The sequence below is a fragment of the Oreochromis aureus genome, linkage group 23 (genome assembly GCF_013358895.1).
Source record: "Oreochromis aureus strain Israel breed Guangdong linkage group 23, ZZ_aureus, whole genome shotgun sequence".
NCBI lineage: Eukaryota > Metazoa > Chordata > Actinopteri > Cichliformes > Cichlidae > Oreochromis > Oreochromis aureus.
The window spans coordinates 79,865-102,555 of record NC_052963.1 but is presented as its reverse complement, the minus strand read 5'-3'; the positions used below and the strand labels follow the sequence as shown (position 1 = coordinate 102,555).

At 40.1% G+C, this 22,691-nt stretch overlaps 2 protein-coding genes and 1 long non-coding RNA gene across 7 annotated transcripts; 2 read left to right on the top strand and 1 right to left on the bottom strand.

Moving 5' to 3' along the window:
• Positions 1-4,656: 4,656 nt before the first annotated feature.
• LOC120436464 lies at positions 4,657-7,811 on the top strand. 4 transcript variants are annotated; one of them, XR_005610449.1, is made up of 7 exons: positions 4,657-5,100; positions 5,199-5,312; positions 5,467-5,672; positions 5,790-5,914; positions 6,225-6,344; positions 6,500-6,895; positions 7,038-7,811. It is a non-coding gene; the product is annotated as an uncharacterized LOC120436464 (long non-coding RNA). The 4 variants fall into 4 exon arrangements; XR_005610448.1 differs by having other exon boundaries at positions 5,199-5,672; positions 6,500-6,689; positions 6,794-6,895; positions 7,038-7,806; XR_005610447.1 differs by having other exon boundaries at positions 5,199-5,672; positions 6,503-6,895; positions 7,038-7,806.
• A 5,813-nt stretch (positions 7,812-13,624) lies between these two features.
• Positions 13,625-16,653, top strand: LOC120436160. The gene is made up of 4 exons (XM_039606623.1): positions 13,625-13,679; positions 13,887-13,992; positions 14,608-15,337; positions 16,332-16,653. The coding sequence occupies exons 2-4, from the start codon at positions 13,890-13,892 to the stop codon at positions 16,651-16,653; spliced, it is 1,155 nt and encodes a 384-aa protein (XP_039462557.1). The 5' UTR covers positions 13,625-13,679; positions 13,887-13,889.
• Positions 16,654-17,635: 982 nt separating this feature from the next.
• LOC120436379 (G2/M phase-specific E3 ubiquitin-protein ligase) lies at positions 17,636-19,024 on the bottom strand. 2 transcript variants are annotated; one of them, XM_039607317.1, is made up of 3 exons: positions 18,891-19,024; positions 18,403-18,617; positions 17,636-18,286 (listed from the first exon to the last, which is right to left on the bottom strand). In XM_039607317.1, exons 1-3 carry the CDS (start codon positions 19,004-19,006, stop codon positions 18,051-18,053), a joined length of 567 nt encoding a protein of 188 aa, XP_039463251.1. In that variant the 5' UTR covers positions 19,007-19,024; the 3' UTR covers positions 17,636-18,050. The 2 variants fall into 2 exon arrangements, with proteins under 2 accessions (XP_039463251.1, XP_039463252.1); XM_039607318.1 differs by having other exon boundaries at positions 18,403-18,524.
• Between the last annotated feature and the right edge of the window lie 3,667 nt (positions 19,025-22,691).

Below are 22,691 nucleotides of genomic sequence, written 5' to 3'. Positions count from 1 at the left end.
CGTGCTTTCACTAACGAAGCAACTTGCCCCCACTCTCATGCAGGTTATCAACTGCGACTAGGATCCAACACCTAGCTTTAGTTATTTAAGGCGTCCCCGGTTCCTTAGGTAACCACCCTGGAATCTCCTGTCCCACAGGTCCTATCCCCGCGTCCGAGAATAGGTGGAGCTACCAAGCCCGGAACACACACAGCCCTGAGCTGGCGACGAGGCCTTTCAGCCCCGCTTTCTAACTAATAGTAACACACGTTTCCTGCTTTAACGTACGGAGGACGGATCACACACCGCCACTTTTTCCTAATAACTAAGACGGATCACACACCGCCGCGGATGAAACACCGATTCTATTAATTACTAACTAAGACGGATCACACACCGTCACTAAAATGGATCAAACACCGTTTCTTTTAATTACTAACTAAGACGGATCACACACCGCCACTAAAACGGATCAAACACCGTTTCTTTAACATACTGAGTGAATTTACACTGAGACACGCTGAACTTAGCGAACAGATAATTTAGGCTTTAAACAATATGCACGGTTCGAAAATAAACAGGTCGTGCTTACCTTTTAATCATGAGCTAGCTCTCTGTTCGCCTCGTTTCACGATCTCAGCTCTGCCAATTCATCCTCTCTGGGCCTCGAGCGAATCCCAGGGTTTCGGCACCAAAACTGTTGCGAAATCAGTTTTTACCCCGGTTCTTTTATTCGTCGAGGGATCCAGAGATGGCACCGAAACTCAGTAGTTATTTTTACAAAATCTTTATTCATCTTTATTCATCTTCATTTAACCATGCACTTCTAGAAGGGAAGACGAGGCCGGTGTCCCTCTGAAACAATCTTCACCTCTTTGTTAGTTACACCCAGCTTTATAGCAGCGACCCCATCATAAATCCCCATGGTGTGCTGCAAACTCTGTGTCTGTGTCTATGTACACGAGCACGTGAGTGCCTGTGTGTGCGCGTACCTGCGTGTCTATGTGAGTGCACGTGAGTGAGTGTGCATATAGGTGTGGGAGTATATCAGTTAAAACACTGTGGGTGTGTGTCTCTTCCTAGAGGCCATAAATACCATCTCCCCTCCAGACCACAGTTATCCAGTTACAAATCTACTTCTAAGCTCATGACACAATCAGGCCTTTATTTATATCCAGGGCAGTGTCAGTGTCTCTACCATAATTCTACATTCTATCTTAACACATTTCTAAACTCTAAAACAAACTAAACATTCCTACATGTCTAAACTCTAAAATAAGCTAAACATTTCTACAGGAGATGGCAGGGCATCGATAGAAGGCCCGGGTCTCTCAGCCGCATCCAGAAGATTCCGTCCCTAGGCAAATGGCTGCTTCCCCCGGGTCATCCAGTTGGCTCGAAACCATCACTGGTGGTCCTCCAAGGAAAGACACAGATGATCCAGAACTGTGTGGCAGATATCATCAAATTCACACAAACTGTGTATGGCCCAGGTGGACAACAGATGGACTTCGGTTGATTAATAGGCTGGTGTGGAAAATTGCTCCCACACTGCCCCCTTGGCCTGTGTTTCAAGAATTCTGATAGTTAGAATGACTCAGGGGTGTTGATTCATTTAAACTACCAAAATCATCCAACTGTGCACATGGTGCACAAAAGTGACAGGGTGCACTGAGGTGTGATTAATTCTGTGGTCCTCCAGGCAGAAACCTAGATGATCCAGAACCACACAGCAGACATCGTCAAAGTCCCCTTGAGATGCTGGAAGCAGACCCAGGACTGCCGTTTGGGCCTCTCCTGAAAGCAGCGGCAATAGCCACTGAGGCCACTCCGGCTCCGGCGACCGACACGCCAGCACCGTGGCACGGAAAGTGTCCATGAAGATCTGCAGGTCATCCCCTGCTCTCATCTGCTGCAAAGCTACAGTTAGTGGAGGGTGGTCCAGTGCCGCAGCAACCCCTGCAAGCCGCTGCAAAACCTCTGTCTGCCGCTCGGCTTGGTCCCGCAGCGTAGCTAGCTGCTCATCGTGAGCTTCCGCCTGCCGTGGACATCACTGCCACCTCCACCAGTATTTGGGCAAGCAGCTGGAGAGGTTGGGCAGGCAGGGCAGCCTGGGGGTCATACATCCTGCTTGGGTTTCGGCACCACTGTACCAAGGACCCGACACACACACAGTGTTTTGCTGTGCTTGTATTTATTTATTTTGTTTTTCTTTCAGTTCGTTGGGTCTAAGGTGCTCTTGCACCAGGAGGCAGCTCCTTCCTCAGCTCCTCCACTGCACACTCATGCACCTCGTCTGTCTCATCTGTCATCAGTCACAGCACACACACCTGTCTCCTCTGCCACCTCGAAGCCGCCCCGAGTGCTCACTGTACTACCCCTCCACTGCAGCAGGCCAGACACCATACCCCTGCCACAGTGTTCATAAAAAGCTGCAGAGGCTGTAGGTTAGCATTCCAGTGTTACGCTAACCCAGCTAATTTCAGTAAAAATTCCTCTTCCTCTGTAGGATAACCCAATAAATTAAATCAGCTACTGTGCTGGTGACATGAAATGCAAACTTTGCAGCCTCTGTAGCTTTCTAGTTACTTATTTGCCCATTCCAACACGTTCTCACTCCCAACTCGTCAAATGTGTGACGCATGGTCAGGCTCCCTCTGCTTCACTTATCAACGCGCAGGGTACCTCCCTCGCGTCGAGAATTGATGTGCAGGGTCCTCTCATTGAATACTATAGAGCTCGCTAAACGTTGTTTATTGACGACAAGAGATTGCCGCGGAAGAGCCTGTTGTCCGTATATTTATACATTTCCGAAATCACATTGTAGTGACGTGTACTGAACACAATATATTATATAATGTAAACAACTACCTGAGAAACAGCAGATACAGCAGCTAAATTAATTATAGGCTATTACTTTTGTATCATTTATTGCATTTATGGAGGGAGAGGTGTATGCTGGGTAATGGCACAGCTAGCGACACGGTGACTTTATTCACCCACTTCGGCTGTTATCAGTCCATACAATGGGCGTTATTAGCAGAAATCAGTCCCATAGATATGGACCATCTCCACCTGCTAGATTGTTCAGAAGGTTGTTATCATCCATCCAGATGGAGGATCAGTAACAGGAGCGTGGAAGACTCCAGAATCCACTCTGGCTGGAATCCGGTGGATGCAGCAGTGTTTACAGATAAGACCATTTAAATGGACAGCATTTATAGAATGACTATTAAAAGTCAGCGAGTGTCAATAATGTTAATGTGGTTATGTTAGTAATACACCGAGTGTAACAGCTTTAAGATGCATTTGTAGATATTATTACGTGTTTTACCGTCTTTATGGTGCTAGCTTAAAGTTACGGTGTAAACGTTAGCTTATATTGTAGTAAAGCTGTTACTGTTTAAACGATGTTAGCACAGAAATATTAGCTTCTGTCATGACTGATGAAGTTACTAGTTAATAAAGTTTCCAGTAAAGTGATTAATCGCAGCCACAGATTAACAGTAAATATCTCGATTAGCTTCAATGCATCTGTAATAAATATGTGCACGTTTCAGTGCTTCGTTTAAACTGTATGATACTTATACTGACCGAGGGGCAGTGTAAAATACAATCCTAGCTGTGTGAACAAAGCCCGGCTCCTTTAATCCTGCATGACAAACCTCAGGATGCAGGTTTTTATTACTCTTTCCTGCTGGCACACCTGTCACACCTGAGAGTCAGCTAGAAACTTACAGTGACATGGACATCATGCAAAGACTGCCAGACTCTGTAATACTGTAAATGATCAGTGACTCAGGTTAACACTAAACTTTAAACAGTACCTCTGTGTCTCTGTGTGTGCTGAACATCTGGAATCAGATTGAGTCAGGCTGCATCAGCTGAATCTGTTATTTGTAAATATCAATATTTTTTATTCAGGTGTGGGGATAATATGTAAGACTGCAGTGAAGCGATGTACCAGATTAATCCCTGGCCAAAGGCATCGTACTTAAATCAGACTACTGATCCAGCCACATCAGCCTTTTGTGAGGTCTGTTTAAAGTAGACTAAAAATGAACTCCAGGTTCCTGAGAGGTGGACTGTGAGCACAGAAATACATGTTCATACATACAGCTGTAGCAAGCTTACATTAATTTTAAATAGATTTGTTACTCTGATGTCTGTCTCTGTTAGTCCTCTGACAGACTGGTGACCTGTCCAGGTTTGCTCTACCTCTGACTACTGGGACAGGCTCTTGCTCCTGTAATAGAAATTTTCTATTATTCTCATTTAAAGTATTTAAGTGCTTATGCATATGCTTAGTTGTGACACTGTTATAGACTGTTCAGTGAAAGTTTCTAAAACTAGATGAACTTACTTCAGCGTCAGCAGTTTGAGAAAACAACTCCCTTTACAGGTGCTGATAAGGCCAAGGGCACAAAACAGCTTAACCATTGATCTGTTAGGTTTCATAGCGAGGCGCGTGAAGTGTGGTATGATCAGTTTGTAACTTCCTCCCTCTTCCTTGGAATGCACAAAGGAGTAGGAGCACGACTTCTGTGGCAGAGCTGACATGACTGTGAACTGTGATGTTTGATGTGTGTTGGCTCTCCTGCGTGCAGTAATAAATAGCTTGATCACAGCAGATTTTATTTACAAAATTCCATGATACCCCCCACCCTCCCACTGTGAACATGAATTGAATATTCAGAAGACATTTGTTTAAATAGTTCTAGAAATCTGAGCTGTTGGTGTGGTAATAATATTAGAGCTGGCAATCTTTCTTACTGAATCTCTACTCTGAGTCATGTTACCTGAGATTAATTCTATGTTTACCTGACAGCCTGGACAAATGTGCTGTGTGAAGGATGTAAATCAAATCAGATCTTAACTGCTTACATTTAAGGAGCCTGGTCATATTTAATTGTAATATGAACCAATGATTTTCTGATTGCTGATTCTAAGAGAGTCTTTGTGGAAATCCTGTTTGGCTTTTTGTCATTTTAATTCTCTTTTCTGTTTTCCAGAACAGTTCTCCACAGTCACTGTCCACATGGGTCAGTGGGACCAAGAAGCACTCTGCTAATGTGTGGACTCTGACCAGCAACATCCAGCAAGACACTCACACTTGCAGAGGTAAGTCAGTTTGCAGAGATCCCTCCCACCCTGGCTTTTATGTGCTAGATTTCATATCTGAAACAGTAATATTTCACTGACTGCTGCTTATACCACAGGTTAATACACACTACTGATCCCTGATGGGAGAATCATCACCTCTGCCAACAAAGAAGCCTGGTGGATGTTTGTTTACAGACTGATGATGGGACATCATGCTCTGCATCTTCAAAGTTTGTCTCTTGATTATTATTCATACACAGTAATGTGAAGCATGCTCATATCTAGTATAACTGGACCAACCTGGTGCTCTTCATTTATGGAGGCTGTTGAGTCTGAATGTTGGATGTTGTGTATCTCGTGTTCTCTGGGCTTTGTTGTCCTCAGTCTTTTTGCAGGATCAGAAAACAAAACCAGGAGACCTGTAAATGTTTCTTCTCCAATTGGATGATGATAAGACTGTGACATGGGATGCCACCTTTAGTCTTGTGATGAAGCAAAGCTCAGGAAGAAGTGTGATTAAATGGTACCCACATGTGTGCTGCTGAGAAGGATGTACAGGGGCACCTGCAGCCAAATCCAAGCCTCCTCAGGTTAGTTGTAGTTGCAGAATGCTTTAGGACTGAGACAGCTGAGGCATCAAATGTTTGATTAAAGCGATGAAAAAGAGAAGTTTCTTCCCTGTAATTATCACTTTTTAAAATCTTTAGCAACTTCAAGTCTGTCAGCGTGCTGAGGTCACAGAAACAAGAAAAGCAGCTTCAGACTTCAGAGTGTTGTTTACAGTTTTCTGTCATCATGATCTCCCCTGAAGTTTATCACTATTATACAAGCAGTAAGTCCACAGTACTGTAATGAAGATTCAGACTTTGGTTACAGTTGCATAATATTTTAATAATATACAATTATTTTTTGTAATTCATATTTTTTCTGTTAATTAAAAATTTACTTTGTGAAATTTGTATTTGAGAATGCAGAATGTGACAATATATTTTTGTTCAATATTTAATTTCTTTCAGTTGCAATTGTTAAATGAAATATATATATATATATATATATATATATATATATATATATATATATATATATATATATATATATATATATATATATATATATATATATATTCTGATCTATGCTCACAGATGGTGATGGTGTGGAGAGACGGTGGTGTTTCCTCAGAAGAACTAGCAGAGTCACAAAGGGCACCTTGACTTGCTGACTGATGTTCGTCTGCACTGCACAGAGGAAATCAACTGACCGAGGTTTGTCCAGTGCAGTGTTATGAAATGTATATTTGTTTTATGCTTACAGATTTGTTTTTCTTGACAGAGGCTCTGCAGAGGTTAGACAAAGCAGAGAAAATATGTGCTTTACATTTCACTGTGATTTATTGAGATATTTGTTGCCTGATGTTCAGCAGGAATGGAGAAATGGAATCAAAGGGAGAAGTTTTTGATGTTTTTGTAATGATGTAAGTAACTCTCCAGTTTCTGAGTGAGGGAGAGAGGAGTCATCATCCAGGTAAAGTGACGTGGATCAGTTGATACACTTGTCTCCCCTTTAAAGGAGACACTCTTAGAGAGAGACGATCCGAGTCATCATAAAATGTTAGTGCTTTCAAATACACAAACATTTTTAAAGGACAAAATCGAACATCCCACTTTGACTGTAATACAATTAAATCTTTGCATGTGTGTTTTCAAACTCTCAGATGGGCAGGATATCACTATTGGACTGTCTAACCTGCAGGAGCAGCACTGAATGATCACCACACATGAGCATGTTCCTGCAACATTCAGCAGCTTTGCTTTTGGTAAGTAGAGTTACCTAAATACAGTAACTATAAACACATGCCATCCATTTCTAACAGCCTGGTTACTTCCTGTCAGTTATTTTAGAAACCATGGGGTCACCTGACCTAACACTGTTTCTTCTTCTTCCCCTTAATGTTGAAGTGTCAAATGTCAAACAGCTGGAGAGGAGACTAAACCAGTGTACTGGGATGTTTCAGCAACGCGTGCCAGATGCTGTAACTTCATGGTTTCATCACCAGAGACAGCCCCGCCCACCTCAGGACCTCGCCATTGATCATGATGATTATAATAATGACAGCGAGCGGAACTAAAACTGTAAAAATCCACGACCAGAATGTTTAGATGCTTTCTAATTATTAATGAATACTGAGAACCTCTTTCTGTGTTTTGTCTGTTTTGTTTTGTTTTGTTTTTTACCTCATTTGTTACTAACAAAGTTCACCAAACTCACACAGTTTACATTCTGTATGTTTCCATCTTTACCAGCCACACTCTACCTGCAATCAAGCAAATAATCCTTAGAAATCATTGCTTTTCTCTTTTGTAATTGATGATAATTCAGTGAATATACTGCGCTGCTTCCTTTTATTGCATCACACATTGCTTTAAGTTTTTCAGTGTCCAGTTATTTTTTTACTGCTGTTTGAATTCTCTGCATGTTTGACCCTGTAGACTGTTTAATGGACTGCTTGTCTTGTAACCGCTGCCTGTTGTTGACTAAAGATTTGGATTTCTGACTTTAACACAGCCTCTGCGTGTCCTCCCTTTGTGTCCTCTTCCTCTGTGAATGTGTTGCATGTGTCACAGATTCATTTTATTAACAGCTTTCCCACAGTCAGTTGCATCAGCATTCATTCACAGCACATTTCAGAAGGATTCAGATTAATACAGTGATCTTACAGTCAGAATTATCCTGACAGACTGCCACTGTAAATTATCTTTCATCAGGTCAATTTTAAAGTTCAGTATTTCAAAGCAGGCGTTATGAAGAATCATATTGGCATTAGGACTGTAACAATATGTACTAACGAAGTCAAAGTTTTTTAATTATGCTAGAATATTGGAAGACAATCAACTTTTAGTGTTTTCTGCATATTAATTATACTGAAATAGAGATGGTGACCCTAACTGTACAGAAGCACTAAACAACTGACAATCTAACAGACATTATTGGCCTGAGCCGTCATGCACAGTGAGTCTGATCCTTTGCTGGAAGAAATAATATCACAATGTTGATCTTTTTTTCAATATTCCTTTTACAACATAAACTGTGATCAAAGCTACTTATGTTCACAGCATGTAATAATAGTGACAGTCCAGAGCATTGTGGTCTGTTGAGCTAGGGTTAGGGTTAACAATTCAGACATATGTAATCAATCTCTTGCTGGATATAACAAATATTCATATTCAGTATCAGTCATTTTATATTATAACCATGTATCCACCCAGGCTCATGGTGGGGCAGGGCTCTGTCCTGGGATGCTTGAGTACAAGGTAATGTACACCCTGACCAGGTATCCAGTCTGTCAGAATTGTTTTCAATATTTGGTTCTAAAATATGAGTGAAAACAAAAATCCAACTAGGATTCTTGCACATGATGGGTGAAGTCTGTCTTTGACTGTATTGTCCAGCTGATCCATCAAACCCCTGGCATGAACCTTATTCATGACATGGTAACAATGTAAAAAATTAAACAGCAACAGTCTAAATGTAAAGTGCATTCTAAACTCCTCTTCAATAAATTATATGCAAAGAGTCATTCAGGACTGTAAAACGTGAACTACAGAACCCAGAGTCTTCATCATTAAATCTGTGGTTGCTTCATTTTTCTATCCTATATCAGATACTTTAAAGGTTTTAGTAAAGTTGCATTCTCATGGTGAGGCAAAGTGCTTTATGTGTGTGTGTGTGTGCGTGCGTGCGTGTCATGAACGGCTGTAAAAGCCCTTTAATTACAGAACAAAGCGGGGTTTGAGTTCGAGTTACGGCAGACTGGTGCTACTTCTAAACGGAACGCAGCCTTCCTACGGCGGACAGCTAACAACAGGAATCGGACGCGGTCCACCCTAGTCCACAGCAACCACCATAGCAACAGCCTAGCATGTCTTTAAAACACATTCTTTATTCATAACTATCAAAAACGTGAAATGATTTGTAAAGTGTGAAAGTGTTACAGCTGCAGAGAGCTATGGCGGTATCTTTCTCCATAAGCAGAGCTTCTAACTCTTATAGCTTTTAGCACATCTGTAGCTGTGCAGGCTGACAGGTTTTTAGTGGCTCTTTTTACCCCACACTGGTTGTGAGTGTGTAAATAACCCCACTAGTTCTTTTGGGTTGCAGTTAACTTGGGAGGAAGGGGTGGGTCTGCCATGACTAGATGACTAAAAATGATCTGGGATACATAAATTTCATAATGCATGCATATATCTCTATAAACCTGGCCTGAGGGCTGCCATTTTTACATTCAGTTGTTTCTCTTAGAAATGCTGGATCTAAATAATGAATGTGTTACAGTTAAACTGAACTGGTCAGTGTAAATGGCTCATTGGGACACAGAAACCTTTAAATTAAATACCATCACCTGATATCGAGTGTCAAACAATATCAAGACTGTAAAAGCTGTTTACAGTCAGAATGTATAAAAACTATGATTGTAAATAAATTCAAACAACTGAGCTTTTCTCTTTTTGCTGAATATCAACACTGTGATTTCTTAGACAGTAAGCTTTACATCAGCACAGTTGTAGAAGCCGTCACTCCAAATGTCTTTTGATAACAAGAAAAAAATACCTTTTCAGTCCACGGCCTGAAGTTCTTCTCCAAACATCTTCTGCCATCGGCTTTGTCTGCTGGTTTGAAGACAATAAACCACAAAAAAGATGATTTAGTCACTTTGTCTGCAACATGCAGCTCGACTGTGTCATGTAACGATGTTGAATAGCCGTCGTTATCCCTCTGCTGTGTCAGTAGGATTGTACTGTACAGCATCTCATTCATATGTGAGGAATGCTAATGTAACATGATAACAGACATCTGGTCTTACATCATTAAAATATAAAGGGCAGGAGATATTTAGATATTTTTATATTTATATTATATTTTATAGCTGACAGATATTACTAAATAGATAGAATTTACTAAATGGTTGAAAACATGAAAAATATGTCCATAATCACAAATGACCATGAGAGCCAGTAGAATTAATTCAACTAAACACTCAAAAGACGTCCTTAAATGTTCTTTAAGTGGCAGAACAAACGAACAAACAGTTAATCGCTTACTTGAGATGAAATCTGCTCAGCTACTTTGAAAACAGCTTCTAACTGGTTCCTCCTTTAACAGGATGACTTCTCAGGGGTAAGGCCATGATGCAGTCCAGCAACCTTTATGGTCCTGCTTTGATTCACCAGGAACTATAAGGGAAACCTTTCACTGCCTCCTGTGAAAGACACAGGAATAAACACACAAACATTTATTAACATGTTCCACAGTCTTCCAGTTTGATTTTCTCATCCTGTGGACAACAACGTACAGAGATGCAGGTTTATTGTTAACTTTTGTAAGGTTTCTTTACTGAACATATCCAGCTGCAGCTCCACTGTGATCCTGAACTGGATAAGCACTTAAGAAAATTTGTCAATAAATGCACATACATCAGCTTACTATATTTATCCAAACAGACTGGACCAATAATGCTTCACTGAGTTAGAGACTTTAACAGTCTCTTCTATGTAAGAATGTCTCGTGCTGATATACCAGCAAACTTGACAACAAAAGTTTTTCAGACTACATGTAGCTGTCCTCTATGTCAGCTAACACATTTACATTCATGTCACACTTATTTCTGCTTTCCCATTTTTACCATTAATGCTTATATTTTGATTGGATACCTTGAGTTTGTAAATGATGAGATTACATTGTTACGTTCCCCTGAGGGGTCTAGGTGGTGAGGGGGAAGTAACAAAAAGTATCCGGGTCAGAAAAAGGAGACAAGAAGGCAAAGAGGGTTAAAATTAAATAGCTTTATTAAAGTTGGTATTAAAACTAACTAAAAGAGACGGACAAGCCGCTATCACCATTTAAAGAAACAAACAAAACTCAAGCGTTGGTCAATAACGTAAAACGTAAGCCAAAAAGAAAGAGAGCAGCTCACTAGCTGCAAACACTGCAAACACGGCAAAGACACACGCAGCTCACTAGCTGCAAACCACAAAGCACAGCTCACTAGCTGCAAACCACAAAGCACAGCTCACTAGCTGCAACCCACAACAGCACAGCTCACTAGCTGCAACCCACAACAGCACAGCTCACTAGCTGCAACCCACAACAGCACAGCTCACAAGCTGTAACCACACTAATGGCACACTGGCCCAGAGCTCACCTTTCCCTGTGCTTAAATACTCTTGATTACTGACGAGCGTCAGCTGTGTCAAAGAAAAGAGGTGGCACCTCAGGCAGAAGAGGTGGTGGGACACGCCCACACAGGCACCTTCAGGAGGAGGCCCTGCTAGGGCCGTAACAACATAATTGGAATACAATGTATCCAATTCAAGGTCGCGGGAGGATGAAGCCTATCCCAGCTGATACAGGACAAAGACAGGACAGGCTGCCAGTTTATCGCAGGGCTAATACAATACGTGTGACAGAAAATCCACTTAAATGTTTGATATTTCTAATAATAATCATAATTATGATTATTATTTAAAATATTATTTAAAGGTTTCTTTATAAATACATTTAGAATTTTTTATAACCCCTAGAATATAAACCTGGGCTGTTTCAGATTCTGACCTCTGACCTCAGTGACCAGGCTGTGTCCTCACTGCAGCTCCCTCTTGGAAGTACGTCTGCTTCTTTTCTTCCCCCAGTGATGACCGCCTGCCCTTAATATCACGTACTGTACCTGAGGAACAAAAAAGGACAAACACTTGCCTTCATTTAAGAAGTACATTCATAACGAGATATGAAAAACATATCATTATGGAAACACACTAGTTCACCGTTTGGGAGGAATCAGTTCCTGTGAAACATTTCTGTAAATGAACATCATGGAGAATTAAATGAGTTCTTCAGGTGACTCAGCAGTCCCACACTGACAAATGAAACTTCTGTGGAAGAAGAATCTGGATTTTTTTTTATTTCCAATCCAGTCCTGCTTTAAACTATTAAAGATTAAGCAACAGTGCTCATATTTGCTCTTCTGAAATCTGTGTTAAGCAACAACAAACATAAATTAGTAACAAAAATACAGCTGAGTAGAGGCTTTACACACCACGAGCAGCCATAACGCTAAATTTTAATCTTCAACTGTTTCTGAGCCGTCTTCAACCTGTTTTTAACAGAGAAAGGTCCCACAGTCAATGCAGCCTGAATGAAATCCTGATTCCAGATGTTCAGCACACACAGAGACACAGAGGTACTGTTTAAAGTTTAGTGTTAACCTGAGTCACTGATCATTTACAGTATTACAGAGTAGAGATGGACCGATCCGATATTACGTATCGGTATCGGTCCGATACTGACCTAAATTACTGGATCGGATATCGACGAAAAATAAAAAATGTAATCCGATCCATTAAATATCAAAAAAGCACCTCACAAAACTTGCAACACGGCGTAACTCGGCTCATAACCGTAGCACGTTGCAGCAGTATGCGTCATGTGATAGAGCGGCTGTGTGTATTTGTAGCCTCGCTACCAAACCAGCATTTCATCTCCGAGGAAGTTATCCCAGAGAGAAGTAAAGCAAGTGTGTAAGTTCATCTCTGAATGTTTGTAAAGCATTCCCATGTTAAGCTTAACAACCGATATATGGAGCGACTGCCTCTCTCTCCCTCACCTTCCTGCTGCTACTTTAATCGTGAAACTGCTTAATGATCAGCTGATCGGCTTTTCTGTCAAGTCTGTCTCTCTTCTTTGTTTTTGCCCCACTTCGCGCCAGAAAGAGGAAACCAGCGGCTGAACAACAGCAGCACGTTTAAGCTTGATAATCTGTTGTTATAATTTATTTAATATTACTTTCTACACCAGGATCCTTTTCTACGTAGCTGACGGCTGGTAACTGTGCAGGGGCGGATCTAGCAAAGTTTAGCCAGGGGGGCCGATAGGGCATGAACAGGGAAAAGGGGGCACAAAGACATACTTTTCTTTCTTATTCTCATTTAAAATGTCTAGCTTTTAATAAATAATTATCTGAATCTTACACCCAAAGTTTTAATCTGATGTAAAATGTATAGAAGTCCATTACTGTATATAGTAACTCTTAAGTCTATATACCCTAGTAAGCTATAGTACTTTTTCCTTTGGGAAGGTACCGTCTGTGAATTCTACGGTGGCCCTGAGAGGCCAAACGGACTGCAACTTCAGAAAAATGCTGCAAAAAGAAAAATGCTGCAAAAAGAAAAACACCTGCAAAAAGAAAACACTTGCAAAAAGAAAAATGCTGCAAAAAAAAAATGCTGCAAAAAGAAAAACACCTGCAAAAAGAAAAATGCTGCAAAAAGAAAAATGCTGCAAAAAGAAAAACACCTGCAAAAAGAAAAACACTTGCAAAAAGAAAAATGCTGCAAAAAGAAAAACACCTGCAAAAAGAAAAATGCTGCAAAAAGAAAAACGCTGCAAAAGCACACACAACACAACGGAAATAGGAAAAGACACAACGGAAATAGGAAAAGACACAACAGAAATGTTCCTGGGGAGACAATAACCCGACGGACCAGTTGCACGAACCAAAACATGCTAACCAGTGCGACTGGGAGACACTTCAAAGAAGTGGAGGAGAGGTAAATGTGTTGTAATCTCATGATTCTAATAATACTACAGATATCTGGAATACACATTCAAAGATAATTCTAACAAAGATAATGTTTAATGTAGCCTTAGAAATGAAGCTTTTTTAAACTCGATAACAAATAGTAATAAGTCAAAGTCATTAAGGAGTGTTGCAGTTAATATGTCCAGGTTTTAATTTGGCATTGTGTCTTCATCAGGCAATGTATTGTCCATATTGTGGAATCCAGCTAGTGGGGCAAATTGGAGTTTTTTGTGGGTCCCGTGGATCTAACATTCAAGCTTTAGCACCTTTTAAAGAGAATGGTAAGCACTTCACTTTCCTAAGTTCTAATATTTATTGCTCACCTTTTAATTGCTTCATAATGACTGATATACACCACAGTAGCTTCAGTAGTGCGTGTTAAACTTTTTTTGGGGGGGGAGAATTATTATTCATGTGCCATTCCAAAAGCACTATATTCATTTCCTCATTCTAAGGTTTTTGTATTGTTAAAGACTCTGTATGCAAAGATAAATCAGAATTCCAAAAACGCAAAGGCGTGAACTGGTAGGTACTAAGAACTGTATTCTGGTTTAAGCCTGCCACCGGTTCTATGGCATAATTTTAAAAAATTGTTCATGACTTGTCTATAGCAATAGGGCATATGTACACAGTGACGAAATTCTTCTAACTTCTCTTATTTTGCTCATTTTGAGTTGTCAGCATAGAGGTCTTAATGAGAGTGATAAGTCCTGAATCCTGGTCCATGTTCTTTGAGCTTTCTCTGGCCTTTAAGCACACATCAAGAAGATTAAATACATGAGTCATGTTTATTGAGAGTTGTTTCAGATGTGGTATTTTTTTTAAAACACTTATTAAGTGCATTTATGGATTCCTGCGGTCGTAATTATCTTTTCATGTTTTCTCTTCAACCTTAGGCCCAGTCTCAGTCACAGACATCATCAATAAGTATTTCTCTGAGGGCCATACATATGAAGTGATCCTGGATTTTCTTGAAAACAAGCATAATATTTGTATGAGTCTGCGAACATTAAAGAGGAGGCTAAAAGATGCTGGAATGACTAGAAGGACTGACTTTACTCCCACTGACATTGTCATTTCCACTGTTACACAAGAACTGAGAGGCTCAGGTCAGCTTCTGGGTTACAGATCCATGTGTCAGACACTGCGACAAAAGTATAATCTGACAGTTAAAAGAAATGATGTAATGCACATACTCTCAAGACTAGATCCACATGGTGTTAAGCGTCGCTGTAAACGAAGGTTTGTTCGAAGAGGATATTTTTCAGAAGGACCAAATCAAGTGTGGCATGTGGATGGATATGATAAGCTGAAACCCTTTGGTGTTGCTATTAGTGCATGTGTCGATGGATTTTCAAGGAAAGTTATGTGGCTCAGCTGTGGCAGCTCAAATAATGACCCAGGTATCATTGCAAAATATTATATGGAGTGCGTGACACGGTTTGGTCAACTTCCAGCATGCCTTCGTACAGACTGTGGCACAGAAAATGGCACAATGGCAGCCATTCACTGTGCTTTAAGATCAGACCATGGAGATGAACTTGCAGGAGCCCACAGTCATATGTATGGCACCTCAACTACAAATCAACGGATTGAAAGTTGGTGGTCTTCGTTCAGAAAGCAAAGGTACATGGCTTTTAAAATATATTCTGAAACTTAAAATTGAATGGTTCTGAAGGTGTTTCGTGGTCAGCGATATACTTTTTCTTGTGGGTGGGGTTTTATACTCAAATATTAAATTACAGTCACAAACAAACAAACAAAAACATAGTCACCTACACATTTTTCTTATGTGATGCAAGACTGCTTCAAAAACTATAATAAATGGTTTGGTATACCAGTGACATTTGTTTGTATTAAAACAACACACTCAAAAAGAAAATCCGACTCACACATTCCACAAAAGTCCTAAAAAGGAACTATGAAAAACAACAAACAAACTGACATTCAAAATTTTAATAAATTATTATAAATCCTATAGGCAATGGCATCAGTAAAGATTGATCTATTTAAAATTGAGTAAAATTTATTCAATTTTGTGTGCCTACGTAGTACCAAACTAACATCTAGATCAAATAGTTTACCTGTAGGGAGTCATATAAATAAAAGAACAAGGGATTCTTCAAATTTGAGAACTGTAATAGGAGTAATATAAGAACATTGATCCAACATGACAGAAATCCATTTGTTATAGGAGGTCATTCGTTTCAGACATTTCTTCAACGTTGTGTGCCCAAAAAAAAATACTGATGTTTTCACTAGCTTTTGGATTTCTGTGTGGTATCTAACAAGTGATAACAGCTTCAGTGTTCATGTAGAAACAAAATAGTACATTTATATGGACAGACCTGTATATTACAACTTTTCTTAAGTTCAGCCGCCAAATGCAGGAATAACTGAAGGATTAATCATTTTGTTAAATTTTGTCATTTGTGTGAAGTTGCTTTTTTTTTTCCTGCAGTGCATTGATGAAACACTTCAGAACATGTGAATAAGCTTTTCTTTGGACGAAATTGCGCACAGTTCAATATTCTTAAGATTATGACTTTCTTTAAAGAGGACAATTACATTGAATTACTTGTGTTATTAAATTTTATATGCCTTGTCATTCCACCATTAGAACTCAGTTCTGGATTGAACTCTTCAGTGACCTGAGGGAGAGGCATCTTTTCAATGGCAGTCATGAACATAAATGCCTTCTACGATATGTCTTCCTCAATGTCTTGCAAAAAGAGCTTGATGAGTACAGAGATCTCTGGAACACTCACACCATCCGACCTGTGCGCCAATCTTGTTGTCCATCTGGTAAACCAGAAGCCATGTATCACCTGCCTCATAGGTATGTATTTAGTCCATGTATTTTATTTCATAGTTTTACTAAAATTTTTCTTCCTCAGTATAGTGTATTGTATGTGCAGGATACCTGTCCAGCTTGCTGTTAGTCCACCTTTTGTTCATTTATAAAATGGTTCAGGAACAGTCCATCCCTTAAGTGCACTCTTTTCTTTCTTGACCTAACCACTTGAGTTAAGTAAGCAGTATGTCATTTAGGTTTAACAATTTGCCCTGTTACTCACTGTAGCAATTGAATAGTGTTTTGTTGTTTTCACCTTTTTGCTGAATAGAAATTAAAGTTGCCACTTGTGTTTTGCCATTAGTTCTGTTCTCTGACTTCATGCACGTACGTTTTATTTTTATATTCCCCCCCCCCCAAAAAAGTTACACAATCATATTTTAACTTTGGATCACATCTTGGCTAAAAACAACAAATGTAGATACGTATATGCATAATTAAGATTCTTTAAAACCCCATTTTTCTGTGCTGACTTTTAATTATAAGATTGACTTTGCGCTTTTGCTGTAACCTTGAAGGATAGTACCTGGAGAAGTGACTGAATTTGTTCATTTTTCTGACTGACTGGAAGAGAGTGTGGATTCCAAGTGCCTCAAGAAATCCTGCACCAGTTTGATGACATTCTACCTGCTCAGTACAGTCTATGTGGGGACGACAATCTCCAGGTTCATTTCACAAACTTGGAAAGACAGAGTGAGCTCCCTCGACCAGTCAACTGGACTACTGCAGTTGAAAATTATATAACACTCAAAAATATGACTGGACTTTAGAAGTCAATGTAAAATCATCTGCTAGATGTGGGTACAATTACCACTGACACTAATTGTCACAAACCAACTTTAATGAGCATTTAGGTTTAAAAAATAGTACCATAGTTTGTAAATAAATAGTTTCACTACCGTCAACTTTACAGTGTGTACGCTTTCTACCTGAAGAAATCAAAAGACCATACTGTACAAAATAATTTGTGCCTTTTATTAGGTACTGTAACAAACATGTTGATTTGGAGATCTTTTTTTTACAAACAAAGGTTTACAAAAGCATTCTGCAATACCTGTATTTATGTGGGTTTTTCTTTCTTTTTTTTAACTCAAAGAACAAATTGCATATCTTACAAAAAATGTAATCAAACACAGAAGTGTTTGATTAAATAAAGCCTTTTAAGTGAATTTATCAGATTTTTTCCCCCGTGTTATTATACTAGCGTGTCTCAGTACATTAGAATACTTCAGAAATGTTTTATTTTGTTACTTTGGCAATTTCTTAACACAGTGAAATATGTCTAACTTGTTCTATTGTCCCATTATGATATTATGCTTTTGAAAATCCAAAACATGATTGAACTTGCTGAGATGCATTAAACTTTATATGATTTACAGAAATTATTATAAATTATTAGAAACAAAACTTTCAGATTTTAAAATCACAAACTTCAAATGTTTGCTAAAACCATAAACGTGGCTTAAAAGCAAAAGGACTTGGACCTTAGGGAAGCCCAAACCCAGGAGAGTTCTGGATGCCATAATCCATGGCTTCTTGGAAGTCCTCATAACTGTGTAACACTGGGATTTTGATAGTAATTGCACAGACATCTGCTACAGGGAAGCGTGAAGTGGTCTGGAAAAGAAGCTGTGGCTTTGGCTGAATGGCTGCAGGAGGAATTTCCCTCAGTCCAGTTGCAAACATAAGGATGTCTTCAAGATACAGACTTCCATTTCTCTCTGAAAATGTAAAGAGAAAAGTAGTTATTTCTAATGATAATAAACAGGAAAAAGGGGCCATTACACTTTGCTGACATAAATGTACTCATTTCAACATTTTCAACCAAATTTAATACCTTCTACAGAAAGCAGATAGTCTTGCCAGTAGCTTAGTACTCTTGTCTCCTCTTGACGCCTAGAGCTGCCAGGTGGACCAAATTGTACATGAAAGATGTTCTCCAGAAGATCAGCTGTCAGCCTGGTCTCAGTGTAGCACATGAATGAGAAGAAGAGTGAAGGATGCTGTTCCAGGGCATTTAGAAAATCCAGTGTTGCTAGACCCTCTCTGAAACTAGAAAACAGTCTAATTTTTAATAGAATGTTTAATGTTATTTGTGCAAGCAAGCAAAACTTCACATGGGAAAATACTGTGTTAAGAAAGTAACCAACATTCTTATCTAGCTAAGACACTCATCCTGCTACAAAAAAGAAGTCCTCCTGAAAAAGGTCTTGCATTTAGAATATATTTTTTCCGTCCTTTAAATTTCACTGGAATAAAAAAATAACAATTTATTCTTCTGAAAAGATTTTGTTAAATGGGCACATAATAGTCGGAATTCTATACCTTTGGATGGAAAGATGATTTCGGTAGATGAAGTACCACTGAATGTAATCCGCTACTACCTTCTTCTTATCCTCCAGTGTCCTCATGAATCGATAGCATCCTGCTGTCTGGAGCATGCTTGAGTGTTTTTCTGTGATTACTTGGAGCTCACTTAGAGATGTTGCATTCTTTATCTAAAGAGAAAAATATATATTACACACACACATACACATACACAAGTGACATCCTTCGCATGCTGTCTATTAATGTGCAATTTAACACAGTCTTGGATTACACAATCAGTAATCAATAATCATTAAGTAATCAGTAATCATTTCAGGCATTAGTTAGTTACCAAGATTATGTTAAGTGGATAACTGAAATTAACTGTAGATTTTTGCATTTATTGGCGTTTGTCATAATCATAACATCACAAATTTACCTCTAGTAGAGCCTTCTTGATTTCTTCATCTGGTATATCATCAATTGGTGCCTCGAATGTCTTGTCTTTTCCAACAAGGTACATAAAGAAGTTTGGAGATAAACAACATGGCCCTGGACCACCATGGACAATGGAAACTGCAATCATTCTTCCAATGTAGAAATATTCATTTTCATCTGCAGCTAAAGATAAAGACATTACATTATAATAAAGTAATTTTGACCATGGAAAAAAATGTGAAAAAAACAGATACCTTTACTATGAAATGTGAGATATTTGGCATAGTCCTTTCCTTCGAATATTCTTCTCGTCCTTATGGCTTCCATCAAAAGGGTGAGAAATTCTCGAGTAGGCCCACCTGTGTCTATTGCCTCTTCAGCCAGCCCCACGTCATCAGAGAATTTCACCATCATGCCAGAGTTGGGACTATATGAAGACCTTCTGAAGCCTCGGTAGGCACCATCCCAGACATTGGCTCGGTTAATGTTGAATCTGCTACAGGAGGTTTTGTTGATCTTCAGAGCCAGATTTGAGATGACATCTGCAGCCGTCAATCCATCAGGTTCATCACTGTAGAATGAGTCAGTGAAAAGCAACTAAATATTTACACTATTTACACTTTATATATTTTTTTTGTTTAATATCTTTTAAGTAATTTTTCTTGCTTTATCAATTGGCCTTTTTCTGTTAATTCATTTTAAAAAGCAAAATAGTAATCTGAAGAACAATCATCAGCAACCAAATAATTTTACGAATCTTTTTTTTTTTCTGAATACAATCATCAGTAGAATAATTTCACAGGAACAGTTAAGCTATGTTTGCTCCTGTAAAAGGTTAGGATCAAAAATAGCAGCAGTACCCAGCACTATTTTTAGTAAACAAATATTTGATAAATAAGTTAACTGCAAGTCACACACTATGGGTTTATTGTTCTTATTCAAGATATGAAAATTACCAGTTTTCCTTTTGCAACTCCTCTCCCTCAGCATCTGAAGAACTGCTGTCAATAATGACAGGTGCATAGATATTGGTATACACAGTGTTGGGAAGGTTACTTTTAAAATGTATTCCACTACAGAATACTGAATACATGCCCCAAAATGTATTCTGTAACGTATTCCGTTACGTTACTCAATGAGAGTAACGTATTCTGAATACTTTGGAATACTTAATATATTATCATGCTGTTTACAACTACATGAATGTCCTATTGCTGTGATTTATTACTGTTACTGAAGGTCCAGCGGCTCCGAAAGCGTAGTAAAGGGACCTCTGGCTAATACGTCGGGTTCGTGTCGGGCTGGTAGCGAAAACTAGCTTTACTTTGTTGTCTGGGTCAACTTTGCTTATGGGGAGACAGAGAGGCGTTGAAAGGCTGCTCCAACGGAACTTATTTTTCCGGAGGAAAACACGAACACAGTGTACAGTTGAGTCTTAATAGCTTACTTACAAATGGGCTCCTCAGGCACTCTTCTTGGCTGCAGTGGTTATTATTATATTTACATGCTTCCAGCTCCCGTTTTTGCTCCGTGACAGCTCGGACTTTTCCTTTCTCTCCTCCCTCGCTCACAGACACATAACGGGTATGGTAGTCCATTCTCCTGCAGCACGGACTACACTGCCCATCAGGCTACATGCTTTAGAGCTATGCCTGTAGCATTCTGCCTTTTAGCTTAGCACAACAACAACAACAAAAAGCGCTCTCTCACCCAGGAAACACGCAGAGAGAGCGCGTCACCCTGTAACCATGGCAACCGTAACGCTGCCGCCTGGAACAACAGAACGTAGCTGTCAAACAAACCCAAACAATCCTGACCAGCGACAATATGAAACAGGAAGTACCGCCGTGTATTCCATTTATTTCAACAAAGTAACTGTATTCTGAATACCACCTTTTTAAACGGTAACTGTAACGGAATACAGTTACTCATATTTTGTATTCTGAATACGTAACGGCGGTACATGTATTCCGTTACTCCCCAACACTGGGTATACATACTGTCAAAGAAGAGTAAAAACAGAAGATTAAAATACATTTTATGTAATAGTAATTCTGGCTCTACATTTGGCTGGGTTGGGTCTGTGTCACGGTCTGCGGGGACAGGCCGTGCGGTGGTGTGTGTGATGGACCCAAGTGCGTACACAAGTTAGTAGACGGGAGTGAATTTAACAGAAAGCGAGCCTTTATTATGGCTGAGAAAAAGTGTACAAACAAAGCAGGGATAGAGTGACCAAACTAGACTATAACTAAACTGGGAAAACTAATACTGTGACAAACTAAGAAGACTCAGGGACTATGATGATAACTGCAAAGACTGACCGTGAAAACATGGGGGTGAGAATACAGACGACGCGACACAGACTGCATGAAACACAGAGACTAAATACACATGAGGGATGATCAGGGGAAGTGGCCACACATGGGAGCACAGCTGGCACACATGAACCTAACGACAGGACAGGATACGTGAAACTAAATACACTGACATTGAATACAGACTTTCAAAGTAAAACAGGAAACATGGAGATTAGACATAAGACATGACATGAACTTAACATAACATAACTGTATAGACATGGAACCAGGGAGACTGAGTACAGGGGAAGATGGCATAAACAACTAAGGAACAAAGGACTAAACAGCAATCTCAAAATAAACCAGGGCACAAATGAATAAAAAAGATACATAAACACAAACACTGGGTCACACGACCCAGCCATGACAGAGCCCCCCCCTCAAGGGCGGATCCCAGACGCCCAAAACCCCGCAAAAAAAGAAAAGAAACCCAAAACAACCCACCCAGGGCGGGCGGCGGGGGTCCAGGACGGCGGGCCCGAAACTGACCAGAAACAACAAGAGACACATCAAACCCGAAGCTCAAATAGCGCGAAACAAAAAGCCCAAGAACAGTTCGTAAGCATTCCAAGAGCCGTCCCCGAGCCCAGGTGAGCAAAAGTCCAAAACACCACTCAGGAGGTCGACCCGGAGGGCGACAGCACAAAAGCCCACAATTCATCAGTTCAGGGGGTCGACCTGGGGGGCGATGGCACCAAAGCACATAACAGAGCAGGTCTGGTGGCCGACCATGTGGATGGCAACAGCGGCGACGTGGAGGCGGCTCAGGCGGCCGACCCGGAGGTTGGTACCACAACAGCCCACAGTTCAGCAGTTCAGGAGGCCGACCCGGAGGTCGAGGGCACAATAGTTCATACCGTCTCCTGTCAGGGGGCCGGCCTGGAGGGCGGCAACATAACAGCCCACGGTTCATGAGTTCAGGGGGCCGGCCGCGTGGAAGGCAGCAGCGTTGCGGTTCAGGAGGCCGTCCCTGACAGCAGTGGTGTCCAGCTGACGGCCTGGAAAGTGGCCAGTGATGTGGCTT

Coding starts and splice junctions, on each gene's coding strand:
- LOC120436160 (XM_039606623.1), top strand. CDS start 13,890: ATGTATTGTCCATATTGTGGAATCCAGCTAGTGGGGCAAATTGGAGTT. Junction 13,993..14,607: donor AGCACCTTTTAAAGAGAATG/GTAAGCACTTCA, acceptor CTTCAACCTTAG/GCCCAGTCTCAGTCACAGAC. Junction 15,338..16,331: donor TCTTCGTTCAGAAAGCAAAG/GTACATGGCTTT, acceptor TTCCACCATTAG/AACTCAGTTCTGGATTGAAC.
- LOC120436379 (XM_039607317.1), bottom strand. CDS start 19,006: ATGCTCCAGACAGCAGGATGCTATCGATTCATGAGGACACTGGAGGAT. Junction 18,618..18,890: donor AATCATCTTTCCATCCAAAG/GTATAGAATTCC, acceptor ACTGTTTTCTAG/TTTCAGAGAGGGTCTAGCAA. Junction 18,287..18,402: donor CTATCTGCTTTCTGTAGAAG/GTATTAAATTTG, acceptor TTACATTTTCAG/AGAGAAATGGAAGTCTGTAT.